Raw genomic sequence first — 21,808 nt, forward strand, 5'->3', positions numbered from 1 at the left:
GTCTTTTGCTCTCGTTGCAACACCAACTCACCAATGTAGTGTTGAAACTAGCAAAGCTGAGGAAACAGAACATCTGTACACACAACAGAAATTCCAAAACTGACTATGAGCAGGCCTTTATTGGGCTTTGAAAAGGCAGATTAGAGAGCCGCTATTGATTAGAGACAGAAACATGTCTGAAGGGAAAGATCACTGTGGCCATGCCGATTTAATTGAGGTCAACCACGTCCGGGGTTGACAGAGGTGAGGAAGATTACTGGAGACAAATAAATATTGATCGGATCATTATTTAACAAACCAGAACAATGAGAAAGCTTCATGACGGCATGGTGTCAATATAATGACGCATGACTCAAAGAGCCTAGAGTAATGCCAAGTGAGAACAAAAGACCACTGCTTGTTTACACGTGAATGTGAAGATGAAGAGGAAACAGAATTATTTTATTGTGATTTTATGTGAAGACTGTGAGTCCAGAAGGGATCATCTGCAATGAACAGCTTCTTCTTAATCACTCTGGCTATGCTGGCCGGCTGTTGATAAGACTAGAAGAACGTCCTGCAGGAGAAGAAAGACAAATTAATTAACAACATGTAGGCTGAGAACACAAGCGCAGCAGCTGTACCAAATAAACTCAGTTAAAACTGTTGTGCATCATTAACTGGACTGCTAAGAAATCTGTGCATTCAGACAACATTTTGAACTATGCTTGTTTTAGTCACTGCACGTTAAACACAACAGACTAACACACATGCAGGTGAGTTTTAGAAACGCAGGGTAAAAACTAAAGGGTAAACTAAACTATTTAAACTGTCATTATTTTTTGCAATTGAGGAATTGAAGTATAAATAAAATAACCCTAATTAAACCCTTGGGAGCATGTTAATATTTCCTGCGGCCGAGGAGCCATCTCGCTACAGTCCCATCCAGTGTCACTTAGTGTCTATGTACTGTATGTCAGAACATGTAACAGTCCCGGGGTACAACATCAATCAGAACAACTGCTGAAGGCTGGCAGGAGTTTTAGGTTGCTTATGTGAGTGTCCATGACCTGAAAACACAGGACAATACCACAGAGGCCACACATGTACGTATGTGTTTATATACGGCTCCCTGGGTCAGAATTTGGCAGATATATGGTGGGACGGGTCACTGATCACATTAGTTGTACATGTCTTAACTCTCATAGCATGGCTGTATCGTTGCAAAGCACATGCCTCAGCTTTCAAGGTAATACATAAATGCAAAGTTTGACAAAGGTGAGGGGAAATAAATACCAAAATAGTGTTTGCTCTCTTCTGATTGACAGGGAGACTGTCACATGTGCTCAAGAAAAAAAAAAGGGGGGGGGGCAAACAAAAACAAGTGCCACACCAAACCTCCCCTCTGAGACATGCAGCAAAGAGGAGGAGGTTTGAAGACTAAGTCGATTACCAGGGTGAGGGTGAGGCAGGAGGACAGGGAGGACTAGTGCTGAAGTAGGTAGCCGTGTCTGTACAGTGTTGCACTGCCTTCAAGCACCTTGCTGTTCAAAGTGGGACTGACTGATGCTGACTTAGGGCTGCATACACGTGCACACACAGACACACAAGCCACACTGTCACATAATGTCAACTGCGTGGGCCAGTTTCATTTGACTGTGGCCTAAATTAAGACAAATCTGACTCTGAATAACAGTATACAGGATGTGAAAATCTGTTATACACGTGGACTAGAATATAAATCATAATAAGTAATGCTTACACTTCATCTTCATATTCTTTTGGAGGGGAAACAGCAATCACAACATCAATCCAGTCCTAAAAGGTAAAAACAACAGTTACTTTTATTTTGCAATTCAATTAACCAATAAAAAATAAATAAATGAACTCATGCAGCCTGACTTAATCTGCAAGAATGTAACAACAGTAAGCACAAAAAAAAAAATCAATCAGGGTCAGAGGGGTGAAACTAAAATCAAAACAGCCCAGCTGAATAACATTTCTTCTGGAAAATGTTATAACAATTCATATATTAATAAATATATTAATAAATAACAATTTTCCTCTAACGTGGGTCCTACCCCTCCACTATTCCAGGCTCTAGCCAGAGAGTTTTGTCCCTCCGTCAATGTGGCATTGATCAGGATCTTCCCATTCACAGCCATAAGTTCATCCCCGGGAACGATGCCACCTACACACAGAGAGATCAAAGGCTGACAAACATATTGATTCACACTGACACAGAGAGTAGCTGCTAGAACCAGAGGCAGAGATATAACATACAGACAGATGTATTGGGACACCTGACGATTACACCAACTGGGACTCTTTAAATGCATAAATAAATAAATACATAAATACATAGACAGCTTTGCAGCTATAACAGATTTCCACAAGGTTTCTGGGGGAATATTTGCCTTTCATGCAGTAGTGCAATGGTGAGGTCAGGCGCTGATGTTGGACGAAAAGGCCTGACTCACAGTCTCTTTCTAGTTCATCCCAAAGGTGTTGTATGGGGTTGAGGTCAGGGCTCTGTGTGGGCCAGTCAAGTTCTTCCACACCAAACTGATCCAGCCATGTCCTTATGGACTTTGCTTTGTGTACTGGGACACAACCATGCTGAAATAGAAAAGGGCCTTCCCCAAACTGTTGCCACAAAGTTGGAAGCACAGCAAATTATCCAAAATGTCTTGGTAAGCTGAAGCATTGAGGCTTCCCTTCATTGGAAGTAATACCACATAAAGAGGTCTGTCTATATTTTTGTTTATATATGGTAAATACAGTCTGCATGAAGAGTCATTCAAACACTTTAATCTCCACACTGACTCAAGTAAACTATACGCACGACATCCCACACAGTGAGGAATGTCAACAGCATGTGTTATTCACTGATATGTTCATATTGTGTGTAATGAACTGATTCCCTCCCCATATTTCGCCATGAAGATAGTAACGAAGAAAAAAAAAAAAATACAAAAAATACATGAACATTCTGTGCACATAAAATGCAAAATGAGTTACTTTCTATTCAAGGCTTTTTTAAAAGTCTAATGTCCTGAATATAAAGTGTATTTGCAGCGCAAATACAAAATGGGTTTCTGCTTGAAAGGCTGAATAGGAACAGCAGGTCTGGACTTAACTGTCAATTCATTAGACAAATCCAGCTTAAACTAGTGCAGTCTAATAGAACCACCCTGCAGTAAATCCTGCATTACCTTACTAAAGTTTGTTGGTGTTACTAATGTTTGGTTTTTGCTGAAAATGGTTTAGAAACTGGTTTACATGGTTATTTTGTAAGATTCAGTTTATGGTGCTGTTTGAACTGTATCGTTTTACACTTAGTGGTGTTTCTAATATTCAATTTATTCCCTCAGTACAAACACAAATATTTAAAAAATGATTTAGCGCTAAAAATTTCCAAGTACCAGACATAATATCTTGTTTTGAGTAAGGATTGGATTAGCTAGTTCTGATTGTTATGTTTATCTGGACACAGGGGACATAATTCAGTGTGAGTTAATACTTACTTAAATGCTTAAATTTCAAGGCAAAAACATCTAATGTCACTTAAAACTGATAGGGCACATTTGCAATGTTAATGGATTCAAAGGTAATGTGTCATTAAGTAAATATTTCAAAATAAAAACTGAACTGACCGTGTTTGTCTGCAGCACCACCTTCATACACAGAAGACACAACCAGTTTCCCCAGCGGAGAGTCTGCGCCTCCCTCCACAGCAATGTCAAGCTGTCCCATCTTAAGAAAAACAAACAAAAAAATCAACGCCATACATCATGTTTTAATATATCTGATGTGAGATTCCTCACATCAAAAAACTGAGTTATCTGAAGAGAAGGCAGAAGATGTTAGTCAGCACCTTTTTGATCCTCAGCAGTCTCACATCTCTGCCATTTATCTGCTCCGAGGTGAACTGTTACCAAAGAAAGGATTGAAGGGAAAAAAATGGAAATAAAAGCACAAAAATACACCACAGCTGCATAGAAACTAGTGAAACAACAAATAGAGATGCAAATATAAAGATTGGCTTCCTACTCTCTGAAAATGTGTATGGCATGCACGGTTAAAAAAAATATCACTTTTAAAGAGAGATTGCTGCCCTACCATTGCTTCAGGAAACTGTTTTTTTTCTTGTTCTTTGGGGAAATAAACTGGAAATCTCTTTCGCAGAGAAGTCATTTTAATCATCTTAATTAACTATAAGTGACCTACAAGCTGGTTAGAAGTTAGCTGTCAACAAAGTTTAGCTGAAACATAGAAGTTAATTCTTTTATTGTATTATGTAATTTTCCAACTGTTCATCTGTCTCAGTTGTTGTAGTGATGGCAGTTTTAAGATATCTCTGTTGTAAAATAATTCACAATGGCTGCTGTGGGAATAACATCAACACATTTTATAACCTTTAGAAATATACGCTATTGTGAGTAACTAATCCTCATGTAGTAGCACACATACAATGTTTACATTTGCAACCAGCCATCACTTCCATTTTAAACTGAAAAACATATGTTGCTTTTTTTGTGATATTAACAAAATCATGCAAGCATGCAATACCATGGAATAGGGATCAAATTCTTCCTCGTACTTCTGAAACCCCTGTAAGAGAACATGCGGTTCATTAAAACAGATTTGTCAATAATGAGTTACAAAAGAATCTCTAAGAAACATTTGTCAGTGTGTAAGACATCACTGTGTAAAGTGTTGCTCAGATTTCCTTTGACAACCAGTTCTTTATTCAAGTTTTAAGATGACCCTGAAAAAACAGAAGCCACGGAGACTGAGTCATTAAGTCGAAAAGCACAGTGGCTTTTAAAGCCTCATACTTTAATTCAATTTGCTGATGGAAAATCAGTCCTAATCATTCCTACCAACAATGATAGCAATGTAATTTCAAGAGATGGAAACAAAACAAAGCTTTCCGAGAAAGGACAACACATTTATTAAGCTACCAGGGCTCAGCGATCCATTTTTCTCCCTGAAGAATAAACACACATTAATTTAACTGTTCATTTCCTCTTGTTGTACAGACACTCATCATTGGACATAAGAAATGAACTAATTTGTACATATTTTTATTTGTTGTGGCCAGAGAAAGGATGTGTTATTTATCGTAACAGATACATTAAATCAAATGAGACCGATTTTCAACCAGCTTCCTTTCTTTAAGTAATGCACACTGCAACAAACCCATGCAGAGAGACAGATTATATTCAGTTGGAATATTCAGCGAGCCCTATAGGTCAGTCCCTTATGTACAAACCATCTGTTGCCAGCAAAGTTCAATACCAGTAAAAGCAGTTAAGACCACAACACATGTATTCCCACAATATATGTTCACAGTACTATTTTGTGCTCCAAATCAATAAAAGTGCAGTCATGCGTAAGTGACACCACTGGAGCTAAAGGCAGTGATGCAGCCAACAAAACCAGATTATGAAAAAATAAAGGAGGAGCCATCACTGATGCTCCAGTCAACCACGAGGAAATCCAAAGCGGGAACATGGAGACAAAATGCAGAAAGAACAGGAGGAAAAGCACTCAAGAGAAATGACGAATTAAGAGAGGTGGTGACAGGTATGGATTACGTGTCGTTTGGTGTTTGATTTAAAAGATGAGTTGAATGGCACCATCCGTTTCAGCATTTCTGGAGGCTGAAACACAAGGCCAGGTATCAGCTTTTAGTGAACATTTAAAAACAAAACAAGCACAACTGGCAAGTTGATACTGGAATTATTTTATTTATTTTCAAAAACTAGAGTTATAGGGAAATTCTGTCTCATTTTTGACTGCAGCCCTTTTTGCAGGTGTAATGACAGGCTTTTAATATATCACACCTTTTGGAGTAATTTTAAGAATTTTATGGAAGAAGGTTTGTTTCTTCTCTGAACACACCCAGTAACAGTGATGACTATGGTTGGCCGTGGTCAGGAGTATGCTCTGTTGCATCTGTAACCACACCCAACAACAACAATGCAAGGTGTGAAGCTGAAGCACTGAAGGCTCAGTGTGACGAGCACTTGCACAGCTCTAGATGTAAGCAAAGAGAGCTCTTTAAAAAGGGTTCACAAAATCAGTGTCTTTGTAAAGAGATGAGACCGACTCAAGAGATTCTATGTAATTATCACTGTCAACTTTGGCCTTTTGTATCAGTCAATTTCTCAAAATACTGAGGCTCCCCTTCCCTGTCTGTGGCACACGGCCCCAAGTCCAAAGGTTCCTAAAGAAGACATACTTCTTTAAAAAGCAGGTCAAACACAACTAAAATACTGACTTAGTGAGTATTTAAGCAAACACTCAGAGTAAACTACAGTACACTACATGTTTACTTTCATGAAGGAACATGTCTGCTGGGGCTATACTGACGTGTGTTGAAAGTTTCTGTACAACGACAGAGGTCCAGTAGAGGAATAAACCATGTCAGGCTTTGGATGATTTCTGTCATCCCCTCCTTTAGCTCATATAGTCTCCTACCTCATCTCCAGCTGCGGAGGTGCTCAGTAACTGATGGGTGCAGTGAGAGTGTTGTGCACTCAGGTGTGAATGTGCGACTGTTCATGTGAGTCAGAGGCTTACTAGGAGGTTTCACTTCCAATCAAATGCAGTTTCGTTATAGCTCTTTGACAAGAATGACAAATGGCTCTCCTGTGTGATGTAATAACCACTGGCTTTCTGTGAAACAGCTGGAGAGTCTGGAAGACTCACCAGGGCTCAAAAAAAGAGACAGAGATTAATCCCTCACCCAAGTGATGGCATACTGTGTCAAATGTCTGAGTGTTTTATGAACCTATTAAGCTAAATCGACGTTTTGCGCAGAGCAGAGATGATGCAGTGTGGTGTGTTTCATACCAGGCCATCAGAACGGAGTGCAGGTCTGTGTGGATCTGGTCGGTGGGTCTGGGACTGGGGCAGCATGACAGGTTTAGACATGACGGGGGCCACCTGACGCCTCTGGTTAGGCGGACTAGGGGCCAATTGCTATTGAGGAAATACGATGTTTCCATGCAACAGCTGAGCGCACATTTGTACTCATTCTTTAAGTTGTTTTTCAACAGAAAACTCAAACAATTTTGACTTGACATCACATTTTAAACAGAAAAACACTCACCAAGGGAGAGCTTGAATTGGAAATTCGGCTGGCATGGGAGGTATTTCTCATTACCTGAACCACAGTAAAATAAAATCTTTCAGCCTCCCGGCACATCCGGAGAGCTGCATAAATATCAGGGTACACACCCAGACTCACTCATGTTTCTACAAATGTCACCACACGGCTGAGGGGTCAAAGTGGACAAAGTGCACAAACATCCAACCAAGCACAAGCATACACCATTGTTTTTTTTTTTTTTTTTAAAAAATCAGCTCCTGTCATGAGCTATGACATACTGTTTTCATCACTGCTACACACCATGCAACACTCCACTCACTGCAACACTCCACACAGCTACAGGTAAACATGAATAACAACCAGCTGCATCTCAAAGAGCGTTTGCCTCAGGGAGAAGAATATGGTAAACCAATGACTCCCCAATTCAGCCATGCCCATAAGATGTATCGCTCTCTCGTCATGCATAAAACATCCCAATAAATTTGTTTTACAAAAACCTATGCGTCAAAAACAATCAAATCCCGCAACCTTGATGCAGCATTTCTTCATAGATGGAAAAAAATTATCCTTGCCATCTATCAGTTAAAGTAAGGCAGTAAAACAAAAAGGAAAAACCACTCCAACACATCATACTTCTCAAATGAGAATCTCTAACCTTTGGACTAGAGGGGTAGGACATTTCACTGGTGTTGGTCGAGTAAAGCCCTCCCCTTGGGAGATAGCCGCCTGCCTCCCACTCACTCCTGCGCTCAGGAGGGCTGGGAGCTTGTTGGAGGTGATGATGATGATGCTGGCGGTACCCATTGAGGGTTCCTACTCGTTCGTCCAAATGTTGTGGGGGAGGGGGTGGAGGGGGAGGTGGTGGGGGTGGCGGAGGAGGGGGCGGCGGTGGAGGAGGCCGTGGAGCAGGCTGAGGGGAGGATGGAGGCCACGACGAATGAGGGGCAGGAGGATAGTGTGAGGAAGGTGGGCGGAGGGGCTGGGGTGGCAGAGGATGTTGGGGTGGCTGTGGTTGAGGCCTACGCCCCTTGTTGGTCAAGGTAGATGGGCCAGAAGGAGGTTTTCTACTGCTGGGTGGGGAAGAAGGGTGCCGTTGTGGGGACGCTCGGGAGGAAGGAGGGGAGTAGTTGGGTATGGTTGGGTTCAGCTTGGGTGAGGGTGGAGGCAGAGGCAAGGGAGGGGGAGGCTGGTTAGTACTGGGTTGGGTTGGGGCCAGTCTTTTCAGAGGGCCCCTAAGGCTCTGATCCACCTCGTCGAGGTTAATGTCATCCAGGTCAGTGGTGGCCAGGTGGAGGCCGCCAGGGAAACGCTTCACCTTGGGCTCAGAGGCAGGAGAGCGTGGCGGGGAGAGCTTGGAGGTTTAATATATGAGATTTTAAACATTAATATATAATTAATATATGAACAAACAAGTATTTGCTATGTAAAGATATGGAGTGGAGTAATGGCATCCTAAACAGAGAATGAAGTCACATTTCCACTCTACTGTAATCTGAGCTTCTCCGCTATTTGTTTCAGTGGCCCTGGTGGCTGGTGTACATGTTAGAGCTTCTATGTCCTCCCTGTGTCTGTAACAACATGGCGGCCTGGAAAACTTTCCCATATTGCAGCTGAACAGTGCAATAAAATAAATTTCTGAAAACATCTGGGGCATGAAATAGGCTATGTAATAACAGAGTCTTCACTCATATTTGATGAACATTACCTAATTTTGCCTTTTAGTGAGCAGTGTTTTTTTGGATGCCTCTTTGTTTTAAACTGTAAATAAAATGCATAGTGGTGTAAACCACACTTTTGCTGAATTTTAATGACCAGGAAAAAAGGCTATCTGCAGTTGTGAGCACTACTGAGCTGTCCTTCTCCACATCAGGTCACTCAGCAACATGTTGACAGACACGCAGACAACATCAAATCAACATGACAGGAAAGAATTGCTTCAATGCTACCATCCTCTGTACCTCCGAGGATTCGTTTTCCACACAGGAGATCTGCTCCAACCGAGTCTGACAAAGACGCTCCACCCAGTGTTGCACTTTCTCCGACTCCTCTAGGTCTTCTCTCTCTGTCTCTGAAACCTAGTACAGAGTCAAGGCCGTGCATCATCAGACAGTAGGAATTAGTCCTATGAACACACTCTCCTTTAAATCAGCCATCCATGCAACCCCAGATTTACAATATGGACACAATAAAACCACAACTTGACACCCTGAAAGCCGAGTTAACATTGCCATAAATGACATCATAAGTATCAAGCGGTGTAATCCACTAGTCCACTTTGGTAAACTCCCCTATCATACCTCCTGAACCAACCGACTGATCTTCAGCTGCTTCTCTCGTTCATACATCTCTTCTTTCTCCTTGGCGAGTTTCAGCTCAAACTCCATCTCCTTCTTGTTTTTTCTCTGCTCCTGCAGTGTATCTGTGTTGGACACTTTCTTCTTTTTCTTCTTCTTCTCTCCTTTCTGAGTTGTCATCAATAAGTCAAAATAAAAAGCAGGCTACAGATGAAACTGGCGGTCCAAACCACACAGCACGACATGACATACAAAAATAAGCTAATGACACCACACTGTTTACAACTCATAGAACCACAGCAAGCAAGTTTAGTTCAGCAAATAATTTTAAACGTAAGATCTTAAATACTGTATGCAACCACCCCCTTGTCAAGATAGTATAAGAACCAGTTAAAAACCAGAAAGCAGTGTGACCACCACACCACACTGAACTCAGCTGACGGTACCTTGCGGATTGATGGCAGTTTCCCCTCATATCGATAAAACCAGCCAAATGCTAAGAATAAAGAGGAACACAGGTTACTCTTGTGAGCAGTTTAAATCACACGCCAAGATCTTAGTAAACTCCTGGTAGTCTATCCATTTCAAAAAAAAGAAAGACAACACACTCAACACTCAAGACAACACACTCACAACACAGCAATCAAAAAAGGAAACGATTGAAATAGATTTAGCCTGTTTAACTCCATCTTAAAAACGTCCATCATAAAAATGATGCAAATTGCATTTTAACTGATGAAAAAATAACCGTTCAGCAGCTGGGTTTTGGTCGTCGGTGTCATCTGTTGGCACCATTCAGCAACTGTAACAATGGTTTTCTTCAGTGTTTAAATTTTGGGTTGTCAAAGGAAATCTAGCACTTGTCTGTGTGTACACTGGTTTAAACAGACATCCTCCGACAGCAGCTGTGACAAAGACAGCTGAGGCTCCAGACTCACTTGTCTATCCTCTTCTTCCTCCTTGTCATCCCCTGAGAAGGAACTCGTTTCATCAGCTTAGAGGAGAGGCCATCACAGCACACAGAAGTGACACACACAGAGAGCATGCACAACAAAGGGGAGATGGGGTGAAAACCATGCAAGAGTTACATCTCTATTATTTCAGAAGGAAAATAAATATGCATGTTCAGAATAGAGCAATCACGCCTTTCAGGACAAACTGTCTATGAGTTGTCCTTACGAGAACTCTTGGTCTTTGGAGTCGGGGTGGTTTTCTTCTCAGGTGGGATGGGTGATATGCTCTTTGGGCTGTGGGGGCTCTTGGGCCTGTCTTTGTCTCCCCAGTCCTCTTCCCACTCCCTGTTATGCTTCCTCTCCACAGCCTCAATCCTACAGGGGACCAAAAAAAAAAAAAAAAAAAAAAAGCTATTTTATACGTGCCAAAACACTTGGACGTTTACAACACAAAATTAGTTGTTTACTTCTCCATCTCCTTCCTGTAGCGTTCCTCTTCCTCTGCAGTTTTCTGAGAGATCTCCAAGTGTCTCCTGTTAAATATATGACAAATATACAAATTAAAACTGTGTATATATGACATGCTGTGGTGGCGTGTTATAAATATAGAGCATATGACTTCAATATAGTTGGTAGAGCGCCGATGTTGCAGCTCATTACATGCAGTATGTGTAGTACCTAACCCTAACAAGTCCAGATCTCCTAAGAATCTACTACACAGACCATGACCTGGATGACTGAGGACCTTCACCAACGTTACAAGCAGTAACATTATTCATCCAAGGATACTGCTGGCATCATACCACTAAGAGAACATCCTCTGAATTTACATCTGAAGTGAACATAAATCTATAATTCTACATAAGTAGGTTAAATTTGGGGTGACACGAGAGGTTTGATTTTCAAAGGGAAAGGAGAGAACCGAGCTATATTTGTTACTGACTGCCAAGTGATGTTGGAGGCTGTTGGTATTCCCCAAGATAATAATTGGCCGCAGCTTTTAGTCATGGCTTCATGTGTTTGTTTTGTGTGTGTGTTGTTCAGCAATGTGACTGAAACACTCTCTGAATAAAAGAAAAACTTTCAGCTGAAAGTGGCTATAAAGTGGCACACACTGAGCACCATTTGTGCTGAGTGGTATCAAAATGTCAGCCAATGTCAGCTTGCTTCTAGTAAGTCAAGTATTTTTAGAGGGTTCATTCAGGTAATGATCTCAGTTTCACAGTGACGATGCAGTAAATTCTTTTGGCAGCAAGAGGTGCAGCTGCTTAACAGAGCTGCACCCACAGGCATTTACTCTATTTGTGTGAGTGTACAAGAACAATTGGGTTAAATCTTTTTGTGTTTATATATAAAGTGACTTCCTAACTAGTCAAAAATGAAAGAAAACTGTTTGTGGCCATAGATGTAAAAGGGGTTTATCTTTGTATTGTGTAATAACATAAGATCTGAAGGTTGTGCCACAATGTCTTCTCGAACCGAATCAGTCACAATTCTCCAAGACAGACATTAAAATGAGCATGAGCACAAGACAGCAGTCCTTCTGGTGTCATACAACAGAGACACGGTTCACTCACTGCTTCTCCTTCTCCTGCTGCTCTTTAATGATTTTGTTGGTCTCCAGTGCCACCCTCTTCTGGTGCATCAGGTCCTGCCTCTCCAGCTCCCTGCGGGCCTCCAAAGCCAGCCGCTCCTCATCTGTCATGAACAGCTCGCTGCCCTGAGAGAGTGACAGCAGCAGGAGACGATAATCAGGGAAAGACATCGTGTATAGCATGCGTCCTTAAACTTTTCAGCTCTGGAGACTGGCAGGCAAGTCCAAACTGGTCTCCTGGACCGCAGAGAGAGACGAGATGTCTGTTTTTGTCACGTAACCTCTTTGAAGCCTCAATCACAACCTGAGAATCATTGCTCTACCGTGTGTAAACAAAAACATAAAATGAATACTAGAAATGCTGTCCTGTATATATTCTAGAATATCTGCAGAATTTCATGTCTATGTAGAAAAATCAGGCACAAGGCATCTGATGAATGTTTATTGCACTTCAGTGTCACTTCAGGCTGTCACATATAAACAGTGGCTGCCTCAATCTGGAACACAGCCTTGAATTCATATAATGGTGGACGGACTGCACGTGTCAAAAGAAAGACACAAACACACACACACACACACACACACACTAAATGCATGAGACAGGCACCAAGGAAAACAGTACATAAGATGAGACTACTGTCTCAGTTACACCATCGGTGTCCCTGAGCCCTGAGGCAAGCAACCTGCTGAGTGAGTTGACTGATGATTAATGTTGCTGCTGCAGGCAGCTGGGCTGAGGCCCAGGCAAGGTCAAGTAGTGTCTTGAAATTATCCTGTGATCCAAATCTCAATATATACAAGCCATTTTGTTACCACCATTTTATTTTTTCATCACCACCTACACCGATCAGCCATAACACTGTTACTAATGACAGGTGAAGTGAATAACATTGATTATCACGTTACAGTGGCACCTGGCAGTGGGTGGGATATATTAGGCTGCAAGTGAACATTTTGTCCTTGAAGTTGATGTGTTGGAAGCAGAAAGACTGGGGCAGAACATCTCCAAAACCGCAGCCTATCAGGGCCTACCAAAAGTGGGCCAAGAAAGGAAAACCGGTGAACCGGCAACGAGGTCATAGCCAGCCAAGGCTCACTGATGCACGTGGGGAGGGAAGGTTGGCCCATGTTGTTCAGTCCAAAAGAAGAGCTGCTGTAGCTCAAACTGTTGAGAAAGTTGATGTTGGTTCTGACAGAAAGGCGTCAAAACACACAGAGCGTCACAGTTTGTTGCATACGGGACTGCGTAGCCACAGACGGATCGGGGTGTCCATGCTGACTGATGTCCACTGCCAAAAGTGCCTCCAAAGGGCATGTGAACTTCAGAACTGGACCACGGTGCAATGGAAGATGATGGCCTGTTTGATGAATCACGTTTTTTTGTTTTCCATAGTGTGGATGGCTGGGTGTGTGTACATTACTGAGGAAGACATGGCACCAGGATGCATTATGGGACAAAGGCTTGTTGGTGGAGGCAGTGTGATGCTCTGGGTAGTGTTCTGTTAGGAAAGCTTTTGTCCTGCCATTCATTGTTGCTTATGAAGTACACCCCTTCATGGAAACGGAATTCCCTGACGGCAGTGGCCCCTTTCTGCAAACAGTTCAAGAACGGTTTGAGGAACTCAGTCCAATCGAGCATCTGTGGGATGTGCTGGAAAAACAAGTCCAATCCATGGAGACCCCACCTCACAACTTACAGGACTTAAAGGATCTGCTACTGACGGCTTGGTGCCAGATACCACAGAATACCCTCAGAGTTCCAGTGGAGTCCATGCCTCACCCAGCTCAGGGCTGTTTTGGCAGCAAAAGAGCGACTTGCTCAAAATTAGGTATGGTGTTATAATGTTATGGCTGATTGGTGTATATGCAAACGCAATAACAAGTACCTTAAACTCAGTGGTGTTGATGTAAGTTCTGTATTCAAGTGAACAAGCATTACATGGGAAAAAGCACAAGTTTTGAGTTGAGCTACAACAGACAGCACAGTACTGAAAGCTTTTGTACTTACAGCTCCTGTCAGGACAGTAATAGTCAGACTCCTACTGCTCTTCAGGACTCTCACAGCCTGGGGATATGATAAAATGAAACTTCAAATAATGCCCTTAAATAATGCTCCATGGCCTGTGTGAAGTACGTGTTATGTGTATTTATCAGGGTGTGAAATTATCACCAAACCCTGGTAAATACTGCAGCAGTTGCTCTCTCCATCAGACACTATGGCAAATAACAAACAGTCCATCAGGGATTTTGGCAGGTTAAACGCTAATTTGGCTGTGGAGCTGCCACTCGATTAATCACAAAACAAACACAGTAAGTGATGAGGAGTTCTAACTTCTAGTGGAAGCACAGCTGAAACAGGCTCTCTCAGGGTGTTTGCTTTGGATGGAATGACAAAATGTACAAACTGTATATCTATATCATAATAAAAATGACTGATGAACCTAGAATTCAACTGAACAAATAAATTTAATTAGATAAAAGTCACCTCTCTGTGGTCCATATTGGTGAAATCCACCCCGTTCACCTCCACAATCTGGTCTCCAACCTACATTTTGGTACAAGACATAGATCCAGATCACAGCAGGCAGATATGTGAGTGTCAGAATTTTGGAGGTGTTCAGAAGTCATTTTGAGCAATCACCTCCAGTCCAACTTCTGCAGAAAGGGAATCTGGCTTGACATTACTGATGTAGATACCAGGTTTCTGGGTTGGACCACTGGAGATGCTGATGCCCATACCCTTAGTACCCACAAGGCTGAGGAAAACCTTTTTTTCCTTGATTTCTTTGCCTCCAATGGACACCAAGCCTGCAACACTGCTTTTTTTCTCCTGCAGCATGACAGACAGAAAGAATAAAATAAAGTCCACAACTTTTCTACCAATAATACGGCTTTTGAAATTGAAAAACACCACGAAGAAGAAGGTGTGTCTGTCTCTTACCCCTGACTCAGACACAAACTGATCGACAAACTGCCACTTCAGGGGTTCATCTGGTGAGCTGGAGAAACAAGGACACAGTGATGTCTACACATCACTCCCCATTTCACCATCCAAACAGCAGTATATTTCTTTTCTTACCTTTTCACTGGGATCATCCCCACATCTGAAAAAAAAGAAATAACAGAATGAATGATGCCAGTGCTGTTTAACAATTTTCAACTTCATGACCATCAACTTCTCTGATGTTGTTGTTGTTGGGAAATTGATTTGTGCTGGACGTACGGCGGACTTTGAGTGACACAATCTTCTTTGTCTTGATGAGACTGATGACCTCCTCGTGGATACAAGAGGAGATCGAGTATCCATTGATGCGCACAATCTCATCACCAACCTATAAATCACCACAAAATTGGATGTTATGGTTGACATTTTCATTTTCAATATATTGAGCCAGATCACACATGACGTCACTGCTGCTCCAACAATTTACATCCCTGTCTTGTTGAGAATAAGAGCCACGATATGATCTATTGATGTGTGAGATCTATTTACATTTTGATGTTTGAGCCATTTACACAGCTGATGGTGTGAGCTAAAGTTACTCCCAATTAAATAGTCAAGAAAGGGTACAGGTCTACGTGTACATACTGGGTTCATTAAAGGTTAAACATCCACAATCACTCCTATATGTCAGTGTTTATACAGTCCTGTACAATATATACACACATGGACACGTGTAGATGTGCACAGTTGAGCTTTATTTGTCTGGTTGTTTTTATTCTAAATCTGTATCATCAAATCATTTGTTTGGATGTTTTAACTGAGATTTACAGCCTAACTGGGCACAGCAGCTGCAAATTAGATTCAGATAAACACTCAATATACATTACAGTGTTTATCTATATGATCCCTGCTAAATAAACAAATACATAAAGGCTTCAATCTCCTTAATCTTGGTTTTTGTTCAAGCAACATGTAACACGGTATATGTTCGAAATTCTTATCATTATATCACACTGTATTATGTATATTATAACAAAGTACAGTGAAACACATTTTACATTGACTTTTAGCAAGTAATAATAAATACTATTATTTTCCATTTCACTATAGAATAATTATTCATAATAAAAATATAAATCCTAATTTCTAATCATTATTTTTTAACTTTTCCATAAGTACCAATGGGAAAGTTGCTGTGATTTGCATTGACTATATGTCTTCTGGGTTTTGTCCAGGAATTAGGCGGGACACTATCCTCCCTGCGGATGCGATTACAAACCAGATTGGAAGTCTGTCATAAAAATGACAGCGGCCAGTCTGTCTGATTTGTATAAAAGCATGAATCTCAACATTAACATTTTTTTGAAAGAGAAGAGTTTATTTCACTTAATGTCAGTCTGGGTGGACCATCACACACCCATCTGGGTGACAGATTTGCAAATTACAAAATCATGGTGTTTAACCCCATCTAGTGGATCTTGATAATATGACCGACATCTAAGACAGACACACGTGGCCACAGAAAAGCTCTAGAATTTGACTTAACTCTACAGACACAACAATGGGCCCTTTGTATAATCTTTCATATTAACAAATATACTGATAACAAATATTACTAAAGTAAAATATTATATTCAAAATACAATAATGAAACACATTATACTATTGATATATTATGGGAATATTTGGAATATAACTCATTGCAAGAAATATCAGTATCTTTTAATTGAACTAGTTCTTTTAAAGTAAAGCTGCCATACTACTACAATGACTACAAAATAAATATTATACGTACAGCTCTTTGGTACATTAACTAAAAGCTAGATTTAAAAGTATTTTAGAGAAACGAAAAATATGTGATAACATAAAGGAAATGGAATAAAGTGGAAAGTTCGTGCATACCTGAAGGCCAGCATTTCCAGCCTGACCATCTTTGACAATCTGTGATATGTAGAGACCACAGCCAAACTCAAGCCCTCCTCGGACGCTCAGACCCAGTCCATCACGATGCATCCGATCCAAACGCACCTCTTTCAGCTTCCTTCAGAGTGAGGGCAGAGAGGGAGATACACAACATGATAAAGGTAGGTAAAGGTAGAGAAGGAAAAGTGGGAGGTTTCAATAAGAGATTAGATAAAATAGTTTTTTATTGTCATTGTACAGTCACCTATACAATGAAAATGAAAAGTGTTTCAGTTGAAGGTGCATTAGGAAAACCAGAAGAAAAATCAAGACAAGCACTATACACTTTATGTATATGTGTATGTCTTGTAGGTTGTTTTCATTATGTAGGAAAATATCTGCCACATGCTGTACTCACCGTGACCTCTTAGGGGTGAGCAGGTCGTACTCCACCTGGTGTTTCAGCGGGATGAGAGGTCGAATGGCATCAAACAGGGGCAAGCGTTTTGGCTCATTGATGACCAGCTTCAGGTCTCCAACTAGCACTGGTAAGTCCATCGACCTAAGGGAGAAGAGGGGGATTACTGTTTTGTACTTTATTTTAAGATGAAGTTATGTATATCTTCTGGAAAGATGCAATGTAGTATAAAGTCCCCTGGTCAAGTGACCAAGTAATTTGTAGTAGAAATATGTACTGAAGCTGTGCCAAAACAAAACTAAGGAAATGACAAAGCTCAGTTAGCTGTCAACAACTGTACTTGTGACATGTAAATATTATACAGTATGTCTCTCAATGATATCAGCTTCATTAGACATGAACTGAATGTGCAAGGGGTGGACAAAAACTTAAAATACCCAACAATTTATATATATATATGAAAGCTGAATGATGCATGAATATAGCTAGGCTATACAGGCTTTAAAGTCAGGTTTAGAGATACTGAATATCACACTGACTTAAGTCTGAAGTAAGTAAGAACACTGGCCCTTTCATCAGCCACAAGATCACTAAAGCGCTTAAAAAAAGCACTCCACCAATTTAGCCTTGTATTCCTGGAAGATGACTGACGGTGAGCAGTTTTTTTTTAATGAAACAAAATCAATGCAGCAGAAACAGATACACCATCTTTTTTATTCCACGCATTCTTCTTCCTTAACAACAACTGGTGCTTAAATTACCCAAAACGCAACATGATTCGTGATGCCTCCAGTGGAGACTCCGGTGTTTCGCCTGATGTGTAAGGGGCTAAAGACTCCACATTCCCAGATTTTTTTCTATTTCCAAGCTTATAGTCTTTAGCTCCAACTGACACTGACTCAACTGACATCACTTGAGGACTTTTTTAAAATCAGACTTTGCACTGTGACAAAAGACTTGATACAACTTAATTCCACATATGAAGTAGTGGATAACCCCCAAGACCTGGCAAGGGAATTTGATGTGTAAATCAGATGTAACCTTCCATTTCCATTTGAAACAGCAATAAAATATATGTAAGTATGTTTAAATACTGATGAAAAAAAATAATCCAACCATCTTTCCTTCACAATTCAAAGTAAGACAAAGAGTAACCAGAACAGAAATTAAAGCAGCATAGTAAAAGCTACAGTATAAAATCTGTCTCCCTGGTCTCACGCTTCATGAATTATTAATATGTGCCATTTCAGCCCTGTTTGGAGGATGAACATAAAAAAGGCTTTTGTGGATAACTGGCCAGGCTTGTCGGAGCACAGTGGAAACTGATCAGAGGCTTAACGAGTGGGGCCACAGAGCTCTGCCTCTGTACAAAGATTAATTGAAACCTAGACCTACAGTCTCCCAGTCCACCCCCCACCCCAGACCTCTGAACCAGGCCGTTATCAGAAACCCAGATGGAGCTCACTGTTTCAAAAGACTGACACCTTTTGAAAACTAAACACAGAAATATTAAAAATTAGCAAAGAGTTAGTAGAAGTTAAAGAGGCATTTGGGCATCATTTCACCTGCAGCTGACATGGAATAAGAAGAATTTACAGCAACACTTGAGGCAAATGAGAACAAATGTGGTTTTCTGTTTTATACTGTCTTATCTTATGTTTGTACACGCAGAAACATTATGAAATGTCACAAGTTCCCATAAATGGGCTTCACAACTAACCCTTTCTGGTTCAAACTGGTAGTTATTTAGCGGACACATTTTATTCCAAATCTTTATCATTTATTCATTGAGGAACAAAGGTGTGAATATACAGATGTGTGCCTGACAGAGACAAAACAAAACAGAAGAAACCGACCTACTCGCTGATTCACACACACTGTAACAACACAAAGCAGTGGCAGCTAGTACTCACTGGTGATACATGCGAAGGACATCATACAGGTAATCCTTCTCTGCTTCATTTTCAATCAGCAACTCCACCTGTAAGAAAGGACAAACATCTGGTGTCATCTCACTGCTGAACCTGTGGGAATGTCAGACTACTGACACATACTGAACCTCACTCCTGTGGTCCTGTCAGCACCACCTGTTAGCCACCTGTGTGTGTGTGTCTGTGTGTGGGAGTCATACAAACCTGATGGTGGCTCAGGTGCAGCAGAATGGTTCTGAGGAAACGCTTCGGCCAATCACTGATATAACACATTTCTTCTCAATCTGTCACAAACTATGCTGCTAAGTTTCAAACCCAAACGTTGTCAGAACGTCAGGTAATACTAAGCTTTGAGGATGATGAGGCTCCTTTGACTAAAGCAGGTGTAATGGACTGCCCTTCTCTAACCATCAGACCACTGGGAGGGAACACTGGCAGTCCAGCAGAGGAGAGGCTACTGTAGGAAAGTCAGCAGTGTCATCTTACAGCTCACAACACCAACAAAGGTGAACAATCACACCCAATGTTCACACACACACACACACACACACACACACACACACACACACACACACACACACACACTCCATCCATCTTACACACGCACATTTAGACAATTCTATGCAGGGATAGAAACATAGGTACACAGATTGTGTAAAACTCATCATAATAATGCAGAAGTTAGCTACTTAGACCCTGCAAGGAGGTTGCTGGGAGGGAGTGTGTGTGTGTGACATGATGTTTATGGCTGTCATAAATTTCTGTGGCTCAGGGCAGTGAGGCATAGTCAGCCACTCCTTCAGCCTGAACCAAGAGCAGACTTTGGCACCATAAACTAATAAGGCAAGCAATCGTTGGTCAGTCAGGTGCCCATTTTAAAAAGTGCACTGTATAATTCAGAAGAATCACAGAATAAGACCATATAGAACTTCAACATGTTACAATATTCATAGTTAAAACCCACAGAACAAAATACCTTTTAATAGATACTTTTAAACTGGCAAAACAAATAATAACGTAGTTCTTTTGTGAATCCATAAAACGTCGCACACACACACAGACATGGTGAGTAGAAAAAGAAAAAGAAACAAAGCTTGATTGTGTCATGTTGGCCCCTCAGCCTCTAATTAAACCCACAAATTATCCCATCTCTTCTGCTCAGCTGCTCAGCTCTGACACAGTCTACATTATCTAATGCTAAGATGCCCTTTATGAAGAGCCTGCAATATGGGACCCTGCCATACTGCACACAGCACAGATGGCTGCGTGATGATCCCTACGTGCTCAGGGCCTGAAAACACTCTTAATATATCAAGTTCCCTTCCTTTGTTGTCCTTTACTCATAGATATCTATTCAGGCTGCAATGTGCCAACCACAAAACATGGTATAATGTTTATCTAATTTACAGAACCACATGCTATGGATTCAACTAACATTTGTTTTATGCTGGACCTCAGCTGTGTGATGTTTGCTACAGCCAGATAGAGTGCCAGGCTGTGAGAAATACAAAAAGTCTACTTGTTTTTAACCTCTGAAAGGAAAACAGGAAGCCCTGTAGCCCAAATTATTCTCACAACTCACGATAAGTGTGCCTATAATTACCATTTGAATTCATTTAACCAGGAAAAGCAGTTATTCCTGGAGAATGAAAGTCCATTCATCTTTCAGCAACTCTAATAGTTTGGTTCATCATTTATTCTATGGGCTTTTACAGTTTGTGACAAATTCAATTTTAACCCTGAGGATACTACCATACAGTTTTCAAATTATATTTTATTTAAATTTTTTACTTTTGATTTGGTCTTGGAAAATAAGCTTTTGAAAAAAATAATTCTTGACTTGATGTTAGCTGTTGTTTGCTCTTCGTGAGGCTGCCGGTCAGGCCTATCTCTGCGCAACATCCCATTGTAACATACACCTGAGCCAGTGAAGTGACAGCCAGCTATGCAAAGAGCTATTTAAGTTATTTAATCGATATCCGAAGAAGACCATGTTTGTATCTTACCTTGTGCCTAAATTCCCGAGCCACTTTCCGCTCCATCGCCGAGAGACTGTAGCAAAAGGACCGTCGTGAGATCTTAGTTTGACAGGACTGAAGCAGGGTCAGTACGTCAAGTTTGCTGTAACTAATCGTACATCCTGTTATCATTTTCATAGTAAGAAAATAATTGGCGAAGATTCTAATAATTTTGATAACGGATACGACCAACGTGAACTTTTATAAAGGCATATGTTATTTTGTCATTACCGTAAATAGATCACTTTGATATACTACGTGTTCTTCGGATATTTCAATTTTAGGCCTTTATTTTGAAAGAATAAAAGACCACCTTCTGTTTTGTTTCATCAAACTTTACATCAGATATACTGTTGATAGTTGTGTTTTGACCATCATTTCTGGCAAGCAGTGAAGGCTACATATTCAGACATTTAAAGTTAATTAAGATAGAAGGTATCTGTGTTATAGAAAGATAAGATAAGCGTTTAAAACTTCTAGCAACCTCCTGAACATGATTAATCGTGGTTGACTCTTACTTGCAAAAGACTTAAGACTTAAGTTACCCACTACCCTAACCTCTACAAAACTGGCCTTCCAAATTATGTGGTTATTGGCTTGAATTTTTCTACATAACTTCTTTACTCCTTACGTAGTGGCACAGTCTGCCGCT

General features: G+C 40.8%; 1 protein-coding gene across 2 annotated transcripts; it reads right to left on the bottom strand.

Moving 5' to 3' along the window:
* Positions 1–104: 104 nt before the first annotated feature.
* Positions 105–21,277, bottom strand: ush1c (Usher syndrome 1C). 2 transcript variants are annotated; one of them, XM_046395063.1, is made up of 23 exons: positions 21,145–21,277; positions 19,121–19,188; positions 17,208–17,351; positions 16,790–16,928; positions 15,167–15,275; positions 15,023–15,047; positions 14,885–14,942; positions 14,585–14,773; positions 14,429–14,488; positions 13,952–14,008; positions 11,927–12,069; positions 10,817–10,882; positions 10,576–10,724; positions 9,843–9,892; positions 9,400–9,564; positions 9,061–9,177; positions 5,583–5,648; positions 4,552–4,593; positions 3,857–3,910; positions 3,636–3,735; positions 2,061–2,170; positions 1,742–1,797; positions 105–556 (listed from the first exon to the last, which is right to left on the bottom strand). In XM_046395063.1, exons 1-23 carry the CDS (start codon positions 21,178–21,180, stop codon positions 544–546), a joined length of 2,016 nt encoding a protein of 671 aa, XP_046251019.1. In that variant the 5' UTR covers positions 21,181–21,277; the 3' UTR covers positions 105–543. The 2 variants fall into 2 exon arrangements, with proteins under 2 accessions (XP_046251019.1, XP_046251018.1); XM_046395062.1 differs by lacking the exons at positions 5,583–5,648; positions 9,061–9,177; positions 9,400–9,564; positions 9,843–9,892 and adding an exon at positions 10,335–10,390 and having other exon boundaries at positions 21,145–21,276.
* Between the last annotated feature and the right edge of the window lie 531 nt (positions 21,278–21,808).

The sequence above is a fragment of the Scatophagus argus genome, chromosome 7 (genome assembly GCF_020382885.2).
Source record: "Scatophagus argus isolate fScaArg1 chromosome 7, fScaArg1.pri, whole genome shotgun sequence".
Taxonomy (NCBI): Eukaryota; Metazoa; Chordata; class Actinopteri; family Scatophagidae; genus Scatophagus; species Scatophagus argus.

Bases quoted from the DNA above. Each gene is read 5' to 3' on its own strand.
- ush1c (XM_046395063.1), bottom strand. From the start codon at position 21,180: ATGGAGCGGAAAGTGGCTCGGGAATTTAGGCACAAG. The intron at 3,736-3,856 runs GTGCTGACTAAC...GTTTTTCTTAAG, and splicing joins GACTGCTGAGGATCAAAAAG to ATGGGACAGCTTGACATTGC. The intron at 1,798-2,060 runs GTAGGACCCACG...TTTACCTTTTAG, and splicing joins GAGCCTGGAATAGTGGAGGG to GACTGGATTGATGTTGTGAT.